The sequence below is a fragment of the Lepus europaeus genome, chromosome 8 (assembly GCF_033115175.1).
Source record: "Lepus europaeus isolate LE1 chromosome 8, mLepTim1.pri, whole genome shotgun sequence".
In the NCBI taxonomy this organism is placed as follows: Eukaryota; Metazoa; Chordata; class Mammalia; order Lagomorpha; family Leporidae; genus Lepus; species Lepus europaeus.
In genome coordinates, this window is record NC_084834.1 from 26,243,376 (window position 1) to 26,257,637 (window position 14,262).

General features: G+C 40.5%; 1 protein-coding gene across 7 annotated transcripts in view; it reads right to left on the minus strand.

The window, feature by feature from the left end:
* Nucleotides 1-14,262, minus strand: part of FHIP1A (FHF complex subunit HOOK interacting protein 1A) — a 307,163-nt gene that overhangs the window by 91,704 nt on the left and 201,197 nt on the right. For all 7 annotated transcript variants that reach the window (XM_062199501.1, XM_062199496.1, XM_062199497.1 and 4 more), the window contains one exon: nt 5,436-6,062. In XM_062199501.1, the coding sequence (XP_062055485.1) occupies nt 5,436-6,062 (627 nt within the window). The remainder of the gene's footprint in view (nt 1-5,435; nt 6,063-14,262) is intronic.

The window sequence follows — 14,262 nt, forward strand, 5'->3', positions numbered from 1 at the left end:
TGATGTGTGTCCACCATTCTAGTATCACACAGAGTATTTCAACTGCCGAAATGATCCTCTATTCCTCAACTAGTAATTCCTCCTCTTGCCCTAGTCATTGGGAAAAAATTAATCTTTTTATTGTCTCCAGTTACTCCTTTTCCAGAACCTCATGTAGTTGGAATCATACAGTATGTAGCCTTTTCACAATGGTTGCTTTCATTTAGTAACAAGAATTTTAAGGTAGCATGGTGTCTTTTCATGGCTTGATAGCTCATTTCATTTTAGCTGAATAAAATTTCATTGGCTGTGCCGTGGTTTACGCATCTGTTCACCTGCTGAGGGACATCTTGGTTGCTTTCAAGTTTTGGCAATTATGAATACAGCTGCTATTAACATCTGCAGACAGATTTTTGTGTGAGCATAAGTTTTCAATTCCTGTGAGCTGGTATCGAGGAATGCAAATGCTGGTTCATACAATATGTTTAGTTTTGTAAGAAACTGCCAAACTCTTTCCAAAGTGGCTGGATCACTGTGCATTCCCTTCAGTAATGAATGACAATTCCCCTTGCTCCACATCTTGGTAGCCGGAGCTATTAATGTGGTCCCTGCACACAAAAGGCCAGTTGAAGCCCCGTTTTACCACCTACCCCATATACATTTCTAAATGCTCTCTAGGAAGTACATTCCTCATGGTCAAAAACTGCCCAAAGGGGCCAGTGTTATAGCATAACGGGTAAAGCTGCCACCTGTAACAGCAGCTCCCCATATGAACACTGGTTCGTATCCTGACTGCTCTACTTCTGATGCAGCTCCCTGCTTAAGGCCTGTAGAAAGTAGCAGAAGATGGCCCAAGTGTTTGGGCCCTGGTCAACCACATGGCAGATCCAGATGAAGCTCCTGGGTCCTGGCTTGGTCTGGACCAGCCCTGGCTATCTAGCCATCTGGGAAGACAGCCAATGAATTTAAGATCTCTCTCCCTCTCTGACTTTCCAAATAAATAAATAAAGGGCTTTTTTTTTTTCCTTAACTGCTTCAAATAGCGTTAATTAACAAAGAATCTAATCCATGGCAACTTCTCTGGTCTGTTACAACAAAACTCACTAAGGGTCTCAACACACTATTCCAAGATAAACAGGCATATTCACGGCAACATAGATTATGAAGAGTGTTTGGAAGAACAATGGAAATATTCGCTGAGCTGGGGAAGGATAAACAGCTGTTGTCCAGCATGTCTGACAAACCAGAGGAACATATATATCCATAAATCATTTAAATATCCTTCCAATGATGGTACAAATACCAAAAAATTACCAAAGTTTAAGGCCTCTTAAGAGTGCCAGACTAAAACTGGATTTCCACATGCAGAAGCATGAAGCAAGACCCCTACCTTTTACCTTACACAAAAATCCACTCAACGTGGATTAAAGACCTAAAGCTACAACCTGACACCATCAAATTATTAAAGAACACTGGAGAAACCCTGCAAGATACAGGCACAGGCAAAGACTTCTTGGAAAAGACTCCAGAAGCACAGGCAGTCAAAGCCAAAATTAACAACAGGGATTACATCAAACTGAGAAGTTTCTGTACTGCAAAAGAAACAGTCAGGAAAGTGAAGAGGCAACCAACAGAATAGCAAAAAATATTTGCAAATTATGCAACCGATAAAGGATTAATAACCAGAATCTACAAAGAGATCTAGAAACTCCACAACAACAAAACAAACAACCCACTTAAGAGATGGGTCAAGGACCTCAATAGACATTTTTTCAAAAGAAGAAACCCAAATGGCCACAGACACAAGAAAAATGTTCAGGATCACTAGCCATCAGGGAAATGCAAATCAAAACCACAATGAGGTTTCACCTCACCCCAGTTAGAATGGCTTACATACACAAACCAACAGTAGATGCTGGCAAGGATGGGGGGAAAAAGGCACACTAATCCAATGTTGGTGGGAATGAAAACTGGTAAAGCCACTATAGAAGACAGTTTGAAGATTGCTCAGAAACCTGAATGTAGCCCTACCACATGACCCAGCCATCCCATTCCTTGGAATTTACCCAAAGAAAATTAAATTGGCAAATAAAAGAGCTGTCTGCACCTCACATTTATTGCAGCTCAATTCACAATAGCTAAGACCTGGAATCAACCTAAATGCCCATCAACAGTAGACTGGATAAAGAAATTATGGGACATGTACTCTATAGAATACTATACAGCAGTCAAAAACAATGAAATCTGGTCATTTGCAATAAGATGGAGGAATCTGGAAATCATCATGCTGAGTGAAATAAGCCAGTCCCAAAGGGACAAATATCATATGTTCTTTCTGATCAGTGATAACTAACTGAGAACCTAAAAGGAAACCTGTTGAATTGAAACAGACACTATGAGAAACAATGACTTGTTCAGCCCTTGTCCTGACTGTCAAGGAACAACTTACTATTTTATTTTAGTATTTTCTTTTTTTGTTCTACTTAATACCACTAGTTGAACTCTTTAATTAACACACAGTTATTCTTAGGTGTTTAAATTTAACTGAAAAGTGATCCCTGTAAAATACAGGATTGGGAATAAGAGAGGGAGGAGATGCACAGTTCGGCACATGCTCACTCGGACTTACCCCTAATGGTAAGTTAGAAACATGCAGGGGATTCCAATTCAATCCCATCAAGGAGGCATGTACCAATGCCATCTCATTAGTCAAAGTGATCAGTTTCAGTTCATAATTGATCATAATGATAGGATTAAGTGTCAAAGGGATCACATAAACAAGACTAGTGTCTGCTAATACTAACTGATAGAATTAAAAAGGGAGAGAATGGGCCGGCACCGAGGCTCAATAGGCTAATCCTCTGCCTGCAGCGGGTCTAGTCCCGGTCGGGGTGCCGGATTCTGTCCCGGTTGCCCCTCTTCCAGGCCAGCTCTCTGCTATGGCCTGGGAATGCAGTGGAGGATGGCCCAAGTGCTTGGACCCTGCACCCGCATGGGAGACCAGGAGAAGCACCTGGCTCCTGGCTTTGGATCAGCGCAATGCGCTGGCCGCAGCGCGCCAGCTGCGGCGGCCATTGGAGGGTGAACCAATGGCAAAAGGAAGACCCTTTCTCTCTCTCTCACTGTCCACTCCACCTGTCAAAAAAAAATAAAAATAAAAAAGGAGAGAACAATCCAACATGGGAAGCAGGATACTCAGCAGACTCCTAGAATGGCAAATGCCCTAAGCAGCACTCTGGCCTCAAAATCAGCCCTTAAGGCATTCAGATCTGGCAAAAAAGTCCAAGAGAATTTCTCACGCATGGAAAGCCAAGACACTGTTGCAAAAAATGACCTAAATGAAAGATGTCTGTGAGTGAGATCCTGATGGAAAGAAAGGGCCATCAAAGAAGGAGGTACCTTTCTCTGAAGGGAGGAGAGTACTTCCACTTTGATTATGGCTTTATCTAAATAAGGTTGGAGTTTGTGAATTCAAGAGTCTTCCATAGCCTTGGCAGCTCATGACAAGAGCCTCGGGTGATTACTGACATCATAAATAAGAGTGTCAATTGTTAAATCAACAATGGGAGTCACTGTACACTTGCTCCCCATGTAGGATCTCTGTTCTTAATATGCTGTACTATACAAATTAATGGTAAAATTACTATTCAAACAGTACTTTATACTTTGTGTACCTACGTGGGTGCAAACTGTTGAAATCTTTATTTAGTATATACCAAGTTGATCTTCTGTATATAAAGATAATTGAAAATGAATCTTGATGAAGAATGGGATGGGAGAGGGAGTGGGAGATGGGATGGTTGTGGGTGGGAGGGAGATTATGGGGGGGAAAGCTGCTATAATCCAAAAGTTGTACTTTGGAAATTTATATTTATTAAATAACAGTTTAAAAAAAGAGTCCCAGACTACTCCTATTACTTCCTCAAACTATGAATAGGCCTGAGCTACTCCAATATCTACAAAGAACCTGGCACTTTATTTCTCACCATACCAAGGACTAAGAAACTACACAAAGTATTTATTGTTTAAAACTGAAAATCTGTTTTATTATTTTTCTTAAGATTTATTTCTATTTATTTGAAAGAGAGAGAGAGAAGGAGAGACAGACAGAAAGATGTTCCATCCACTGGTTCACACCCCAAATGACTGCAACAGCAGGGCTTTGCCAGACCAAAGTCAGGAGCCTGGAGCTTCTTCCAGGTCTCCCTTATGGGTGCCCAAGCACTTTCACAGCTTTCCCAGGTGCATTAGCAGGGAGCTGGATCAGAAGTGGCCCAGCTGGGTCTCTAAGTGGCACTCATGTGGGATGCCAGCATCCCAGGCAGTGGCTTAACCCACTAAGCCACAACACTGGCCTCAGTTTTTACTACTTTAAATGAAATCAATGCTTTGGATCTACAATAGTCATTATCTTGCTGAGAAATAAATTAATTTGTGCAACCAGCTGTGAGAGGTCTTAACACATGTTTTGATTTGTTGCAGTAAAATCAAACTGAAAAGATAGAAATTTAGAAACTATAGGTTTCAGGTGCAGCAGGTTAAAGCCCTGGCCTGAAGCGCCGGTATCCCTTATGGGCACCGGTTCTAGTCCTGGCTTCTCCTCTTCCTATCCAGCTCTCTGCTATGGCCTGGGAAAGCAGCAGAAGATAGCCCAAGGCTTTGGGCCCCTGCACCCACGTGGGAGACCCGGAAGAAGCTCCTGGCTCCTGGCTTCAGGTTGGCTCAGCTCCAGCCATTGCAGCCATCTGGCGAGTGAACCAGCAGATGGAAGACCTCTCTCTCTGTCTCTACTTCTCTCTGTGACTCTGTCAAATACATAAACTAAATCTTTAAAGAAAAAAAAAAAGAAACTATAGGTTTCACCAATCTCTCAGGATGTATGCTTAGAAAAAACCTAAAATCCTTTCTAAACCAATAAAACTGAAAAAGACAGGTGGGCAGCTGTTCTAGGAGTTCAGATGCCTTTTGGGACACCAGCATCCTAGAGCAGAATGCCTGGGTTTGAGTCTCAGCTCCACTCCCAATTCCAGCTTCCTTGGAACCCACACCCTGGGAGGCAACAGATGATGCCTCAAGTATTGAGTCCCTACCACCCATATGAGAGATCTGGGTTGAACTCTTGACTCTTGAGCCATTTGGGCAGTTAATCAGCAGGCAGAAGATCTGTCTCACTTTCTGTCACTCAAAATTTAAAAATAAATCAATTAAATAAATAAAATAGGCCAAGAACTGGTAATACACCTAATTCCCCTTTTTGAACAAGCTTATTTTTGACATTGCTTGCTCAAATAGTGTCTCAATTCACCACTCCTCTGCTCCCTCCAAAATATTTCCTCAAAACATTTTCTGTAGAAAGAACCAAGTAAAAATTATTAACAAAAAGGAAATCAAACTATTTGTCATTAGCACAGAGGAAAAGGGAAGTAAGTGGAAAACACATCAAGGAGGGGACTTACCGGACAAAAGTAGGTGTTCTCCACAATGTGATCAGCCACCATACTGTTCTCAGCAGAGAGAGACATGATGAACAGCAAGGCATCCCGAGCCTGCTGGCCTACTGCCCCCTCTCGATGAATGAAGGGAATCAGAAGGGAGAAGATGAGGAAGTTGGCAGCCCCCTGGTCCTCACTAGTGTGGAAGAAGAGTTCCAGAATGGAGGGATCTTTGGCAAGGATGGAACAAAGCTGATTGAGCAGGACAACCAGCTTCCCCTCCACGGCTGGGGTGGTCGTTCCCGAACAGGAGCTCAGCAGCATCATCAGGGGCTTCAGAATGGGCTTGTGGTGCAGCAGAGGCTGGTGTGACTGAGTAACCAACATCTCATACATCTTCAGCTGCTCAATTTTAGTCTCGTCAGTAAATTCCCGTCTCAAGCTCCAAAGGAAGAGCTTCTCCATGATGTTCTCGGAGACCACAAATTCCAGAATTGGCCCCATTGCAGCATCCTTGGCTTGCTCTTCAATTAGCAGGAAGAGCATATGTTCTACGTAATTCTGCACAGCACTGGCCTCATCTGGAGGGATGGACCCATATTTTGCCTGGGTGTTCTTCAAGGGGTCGTGCTTCTCTAAGATTTTTACAACCTGAAACCAAACAAAACATTTGCCATCTCTCTGATGCTTATCATAATCACAAAAGCAGAACACTAATTCTTACCAAATCTTCACTAGAAATGCAGAAGCCACTACCCACAAGATATATATGAGCCCTGTCTCTCTCCTTCTCTCATGAGAATAAAACAAAGGTGTTAAACTACAGAAAGAAGTGATTAGAAGATATTCATTGGGGCCGGCGCTGTGGCTTAGCCGGTAAAGCCACTACCTGCAGTGCCGGCATCCCATATGGGAACCAATTCAAGACCTGGCTGTTCCATTTCCGATCTAGCTCTCTGCTATGGCCTGGGAAATCAGTAGAAGATGGCCCAAGACCTTGGGCCCCTGTACCCGCGTGGGAGACCTGGAAGAAGCTCCTGGCTCCTGGCTGCGGATCAGTGTAGCTCCAGCCGTTGCGGTCATTTGGGGAGTGAACCAGCAGATGAAAGACCTTTCTCTCTGCCTCTCCTTCTCTCTCTGTGTAACTCTGACTTTCAAATAAATAAATAAATCTTTCCAAAGAAAAGAAGATATTCATTTAAAATTATTACAAGAATTTGGGTGCTTGGTACAGCAGGTAAGATGTCACTTAGGATGCCCGCATTCCATATCAGAATGCTGAGGATCAATTCCCAGCTTTGATCCCAACTCCAGCTTCCTACTAATGCACACCCTAGGAGGCAGAAGTGATGGCTCAAGCAGCCAAGTCCCTGCTGCCCATGTGAGAGGCCAAGATTGATTTCCAGATTCCTGGCTTTGGCCTGGCCCTCCACTGGCTACTGCAGGTATTTAAGGAGTAAACCAGTGGATAAGAGATTTCTCTCTCTCTCTCTCGTTCTCTGTTCCCCTCTCAAATAAATGAACTAAATAATTTAAAATAGCTTAACATTTTGCCAGCCTAAATAACAAAGAAAATAGTATGGTTCTATGAATTAAGACACATGCATTCCTTGGACTCTTATTACAAAGACTGTTGAGCAAAAGGAAAAACTGTAAGTGGTATATTAGATGAAAAAAGTAAGCTACCTGTATTTGTTAGATCCATAATTATCAACTATGTCAAAGACATATATATATGAAAACAGTGAAAAGAAATATGCAAAAATAACATTTTATATTCAAAATGACAAGTTCTTAAATCTTTCCTAAACTGTCAATAATATAATATTTCTCTTAAAATGCTAAATTACATTAAATAAGTAAAAGGAAACCTAACTTTCCATACTCTCCTACAAACAGAGTTGTTTTGGAGATTTTAGCAGAATTAACACAGTAACTCATATATATATATATATATATATATATATTTTTTTTTTTTTAAAGATTTGTTTATTTGAATGGCAGAGAGAAAGAGACCCTCCATTTTCTGGTTCACTCCCTAAATGCCCACAACATCCAAGGCTTGGCAAGACCAAGTCCAGGAGCCCAGAACTCCATCTAGGTCTCCCACATGGGTGGCAGGAACCCAAGAACACAGGCCATCATCTATCTGCTGTCTTCTCAGGTGCATTAGCAGGAAGCTGGATCAGAAGCAGAAGATATGGGTCTCACTCAGGCACACTGATACACCATACCAGCATTTGACATTTGAAGTGGCAGCTTGATCCACTGGGCCACAACACCCCAAACCTACTGGTACGTCTCTGACCACATGATATCCTTCCCTCCTCTATAAGATGTGGGTCCTCTTCAATCATGCATGCAGCAGTAATAAGGAAGCTGATGAGAAAGAGATCTGTAGGTAGCACAATCAACCCTAAAATAGGGAATGTGCTAAAACTACAAAATTAAAGATTTGAATCCTGCATCTTTTTAAGCTGAAAAAATTCTACAAGAATCTATTACAAAATAAATCCTAAAAGTATAAGTTTGGGAATAGTGGTAATGACTGTGAATGTAATAAATGCCACTGAATTATACATTTAAAATAATTAAGATGGCACATTTTTAATATGAACTACACACACAAATTAACCATAATAAATAAATAAATCTCTCAATCAAGTCCTTGGTCTGTGTCTGTCCCTTACCACTGCTGGCATTTGATTGCTTCCTACCCCTTTCTGTTTACTAATAGTTATTTCTACTTTGGAAACTGGACATTAAAACAATCTTATATCTCAATTTCTATTTAACTTTATGACTTGGAATTTCCACAATACCCATAATGTATTCCCTTTAAAATGTATACACATGATAATTTTTTAAACAACAAAACGTTTTACTGATGGTTTTATCTTTGTTCCTTTTTGCCTTTCTGAACTATATGGAAAGTCTGTCTTTTGCAGTACTCCCCTAGCCCAGTTCTATGATGTGCCAATACACATTCTGTATTTAGGTCACAAGATTTCTGCGAAGTCACTGGGGAAGCTGGCAAATGTTCAGTGCTATGTCAGCAGGCATGAGCAATGAAGAAAACTTACTTCTCAGGGAGCGATCTATGTTTCTCTCCTGCCAGAAGCAGGGGAAAGGAATCTTTATAGACTGGGCAGCTACATCCTGAGAGAATGAATGCATTTCTGTAGAATCTATAATCTCTATCAACTTCCATTATAAAGTCGATAATGTTGTGTCACCTCCACACCCTGGAGTTGACACTTTCAATGAGGAAAGCCTCCCATCAGCAGTTCCCAGGATGTACAGGGACCACTGCTGGCCACACTGGAGCCACTGGACTTCTCTTCTGCTGCATGCCTGCCTCCAGGGTATACAGACGGCCCCACCACTGACCCCACCACCTCCAAGGAGGAGCCCTCCAAAACCCCTCACAGGCTGATGTCCTCACCAGTGGCAGAAACCCAGGACCTACTTGTGCTCACTTCCCTCTACTCTGAGCCTAGAGAGCATCTCATATGGTGCAATCAGTTCCACACTGGTCCTAGAGAGGCCTCTGCCTCAACACCACACACTCTCCAGACCTTAAAATCCCTCAATTCAAGGCTCTACATTCTGAAGAACAAATTTGCTACCCACTTTATCAGTTCTGTAATTTCAAAGTCCACATACTGAGTTTACTTATGACAGCTATCTTTACAGCTAAGCCTCTGGGTAAAAATGTAATTACACTTCTCATGTGTGCTCAGACTGTCTAAACTGTCTAAAACTGGGACTGTGCCTTACACATTGACAGTGGTGTGGGAAATTAGCTCAATCTTGTCTAAGACAATCTGACAATATGTAACAGAAATTACAAAATTGTCCCTGCCATTTGAATTATTAATCTGACTTTGGGGGAAATGTCCCAGGAAACAACTCAAAAATTTGTTTAAAAATGTTCACACCAATGATATTTTCCAATAATGAAAAATAAAAATAGTATCAACCTGGCTATGAGTAAAATAATTATAATTAAAATGTTATATCACCATATAATATAACTATGAAAAATAAACACTAAATGAATTATATAATTGCATGCAAATGTATACATGAAATAATGTAAGTTGAAAACACATATACTAAAGCAGGCATTGAATCTATAAGTTGAGATGTCCATATAGCATGCTGGAATTCCTGACTCTAGCTTCCCACCAGTCCAGATCCTGGGAGGCAGCAGTGATGGCTCAGGTCTGCCACCCACATAGAAGACCTGGATTGCATTCTTGGTTCCTGGCTCTGGCTCCAGCCCAGCCCCTGCCACTTCAGGCATTTAGGGAATGAACCAGTAGATGGTAGCATGTGCTCTCGTTCTCTCTCTTGCTATCTTTTTGTTGCCTCTCTAACAAAAATAATTTTCTTAAAAGGTAAATATATTGACAAATGTATACATGCTTAGAAGTGAGTCTGAATAAATATAAATGATATTTTAAAATTAATTCATTATTTCCTATAAATTGACCAAATTTTCTAAGAATAATTTGTACTAATATAAAACAAAAGGACCCACTCATTTAAAAGCAATAATTGGAAATTTCTTAATTCTCAGAAACTCCTAAATATATACATATAAATACACATATATATTTATGCAATATACACATGCAAATATTACATATCTAAATGTATATATATAATACACAGCAAAACTCTTTACATGATCACAAATTATATTTTTCTCATGAATTAATCTTAATTTATATTACTCTTTCCAGTGCATTCCTTTGCAAACAGATTTTTTTGTGCTGTAATTAAACCTTAAAAACAGAACCAAGATTTTCATACAGAATGCAAACTACTTAAACAGCTTTTAAAGTGAAGCACCTTTACCCTGCTCCTTTACACTGCCTTCTGGGTTAATGGGCAGAGAAACAATAACCCTCAGCTATAGAAGGTCTGTTGATCTTCTGGAACGGAACAGAGTAAGACCCCTTTCAGCATTTCCAGCCTTGGCCCAGTGGTTTTACTGCCTGGAAGACGGGTGTGTTAAAACCAAGGCTTCTGAGTCATGGAATACACAATGCTCCACAAGGTGCTGACTTGCCTGTATTGCTACATATCTTTAACCTCTCTTCTTGGGTGTCAGGGCCTTCACAGACTATCTCCTTTTCCCTTGCAGGAGGATACACCCAGGGTGTAGCTTTTACAAGTAGGCTATGGGGCCCACACCCTGGGATTGGTTCCCACCCTGGGAGGGAATTCTTAAGAAGCTTCTTGGCTAGAATACAACTTGCACTGAAATGCCAACAAACTCTATCCTGAGGGCCCCAAGGTTGCTGCCCAAGTGGTATCATCGTTCTTTGCAATTCTATAGGCTGATTCCTGATGTGACGTAGACTTTTCCTTATTTTTGGCTTTAATGTCCTCTCCTCCCATCAAACCCCCATATTTCTATGTCCCTGATTTCGTTTGCTGCCTAGTTTTACCTGCTTACCAACTCTGACACTCCAGTCCCATGGAGATCACGATTCCGGAGACACTCACTGTAGCTTCCTTAGGTCTGGCTTACTCCTAGGATGACCCATTTTCTTATACTCTCAACCTTGCCTCAGATTTTCCTGCCATGTCATCTCAGCTACATACTTTTAATCTCAGAGATTCAGTTCAGGGGAAAAATACAATTAACACAGCTGGAGGGATCCCAGTGGATAAAACACTGAAAGAAAGAAAATACACTGTGCAAATATTTCCTATACAAACCAAGTTCACTTTGTAAGGCTGAAAATACCATTTAATAAGCCAAGCAACATGTGATAAAGCCTATACTAGTGAATTAAGTAAACCAATTGAGATCAGAAATAGCAATTTAAAATGTTTTGTTAACTATATAATATAAATCAGGTCCAGGGGACGGCGCTGTGGTGCAGCAGGTTAATGCCCTGGCCTGAAGTGCCAGCATCCCACATGGGCACCTGTTCGAGACCCAGCTGCTCTATTTCCAATCCAGCTCTCTGCTATGGCCTGGGAAACCAGAAGACAGTTCAAGTCCTTGGACCCCTGCACTAGCGTGGGAGACCAGGAAGAAGCTCCTGGCTCCTGCTCCGGATCAGTGCAGCTCTGGCCATTGCAGCCAATTGGGGAGTGAATCATCAGATGGAAGACCTCTCTCTCTGCTTCTCTGCTCTCTATGTAACTCTGACTCTCAAATAAATAAATCTTTTTTACAAAATCAGGTATTTTGATAGCTTTGTCCCCACCTTGTACTGATTGACAGTTTCTTCCCCAAAATTGTGCTTAAAAATCCCAGTACTACCAGCCCTTTTGGGTTTTCCCTCTCTTGGAACCCTCCCTCCAGGCTACTCTGGCTGGAAGTCTGACTTAAATAAATCTTGCTTTTAAATACAACAACAACAACAACAAATTATAGCTAGGCATTTGCTGACCCACAAACTTTCACAAATACAGGCTAGTATATATGAGGCTTATGTGCAAATCACGAGCTTGAATAACATACATATCCACATGTGAATTACTGCAATTCTAAAAAGAAACAAAAAAAATCAACAGTATGAATAATGGTGTTCAAATTACCACCTAATCAATATCTAAATTTAACCTAACTTGAAAGCCATGTGACCTAAAAATATGAGGATTATTAGGGCTAACCAAGATGAACAAACAGTACTTTTTTTTCACTAAGGAGTATCAGATACCCCATCCTTAATCCCTGTCCTTAATGATGGTACCTCTCAGTTAGTGATAATAAACCTGATTTTCAAGTAGTTACAAATTCTAAATCAGAAGCTCAAACATTTTCAGAATTAAAGATCTACATGAACCACATAACTGTACCTAAAGCTAACAAATGATTACCCCTCATGACAAACACAAGTGTTTCTCTGTTGGGAGATTAGCTTCAATCCCTTCTTATTATGCTTCTAGATTTTATTACATATACATATTAACAGGTGATTGATTATGTAACTTGTTAGAGTCTAGTTATTTCAAGAAAGTCACATGAGAAAAACTCATACTTACAAATCCTCTGGAATGCTAATTTAAAGTGGAACTATGGAAAAAACTAAGTTACTAAGCAACATTTTTCCATCACACAGAAGGACAGGATTTAGTGGTCTTAACCCAAACTCCACTTTAATGTACCAAATAATCACAACAAAATTAAGTTTCCATCCAGTCTTTGTTCATTAACTTAACAGCTGTGTCTTTCAATATGAGGCAGTCCTTGCACACTGATTTCCACAGGGCTGCAGACCTTAACCAAGTCATTTCTTTTTATATTAAAATAACAAACATGCAGTGTGCACTTGCACCAGTTGTTCCATGGTGGCTCCAGTCCTGAGCTCCAGGGGCGTCTCTAACTCTTAAACAACATAAAGCAGGAGCTACAGAAAGGACTTAAGAGTAATGATACATGTAATAATGTTCCATGGTACATTAATTTCAACCACAGCCAAAATTCGACTTATCAATGAGCACGCATGCAGTTGGAGAGCTGCTAACCTTTCCATAAGTTCAACCACTTTAGAGTCTGATAGAAGCACACACTAACACCTCCACCCTCTATCCTACAAAGTATAGCTTTTATGTTAACCGTTAACAAACACTGATTACTGAGATATCCATAAGATTAATCAAGGCTCTCTAATACTTTCCAACTTTTCATTTCTCAAAGACTTTATTTTTCTCCATCACTTAGTATATGACAAGACAAAAGTCAAAAGAGTAAAGATGAACAGAGCAAAGGAACTACACAAGTCAAAACCATGTAAAGATCCTCTATACTTCTTTAATAGGTTCAAGCTATTTGGAGTTCACAAGAGCTATATAATATTATCTATCTTTCATTATTGTGGGAAGACATTTGACTTTATTAGTCAATCTAAATGGCTCCATTTTCCCCATCCACTCCAAGATGAAAAAGATTATTAAGCTCACTGGCTTTTCCTCATCCATCACCATTACTCTATTTCAGTTCTGACATTTTCTTAGCCTTAAAAAAATGTAAAGCAACTTATTTTTGGAGGCTAAGGATAGTTAAGAACTCTGAGCTGTTAACTAACTGGAAGTAGAGATACAAATGTGCATTTCCAAATGATTTTTTTAAAACCTATTTCTTCTCTTCTGGCTCTAAGAACAGATAGCACTCAGCGTTCAGTGCTTGAAAGGAACAAGCAGAGAATGAATAGAGTAAGGTCCATGGGGCTTGGCAAAGTGGCAGTCTACTTGAACAAATTATTAGCTGGTGGGCCACCTTCTTACCATTTTGTCCTCTTCCACTGAGGAAAAGCAAGGATACAACGGCAAGAAATAAAAGCATTAATACACGAGATTAAAAACTATTCTTATAGACCACAAAAATAAAACACATAATTCTTCCCGATCATTGAATGCAAGTCCAAAGATCACACTAGTAGCAAATTATACAACATTTTAGAATTTTTATATGTTCAAAGCTGCTTCTTAATTTGCCTAGGTCTTAAAGTATTTCATATACTTCATACTCAACAGTTTATTGAACATCTATGATATGCCACATTCAGTTCTGGACAGTAGGAATATAGACAAATTACAGTCTCTGATCTTGAAGAGCTTGCAGTGAGGTTGGGAAGAAGACGCTGCATAGGTACATTTAATTTTAATACTAGAAGGTTGGTGTAACAGTGCATGCTCAGAGTTGGAGCATGAAGGAGGAATGAAATGTTCCAAGAGGAAATGATGTTCCAAATGAGTCTTACGGCAGAGGCATTTAACCAGGGAGAGGACTATTCCAGGCAGGAGGAAAAGCAAATGCCTACGGCACAACAGTGGCATGAAACAGCATGAGGGATGCTTGCCCAGGGGTGGGGTGGCTAGG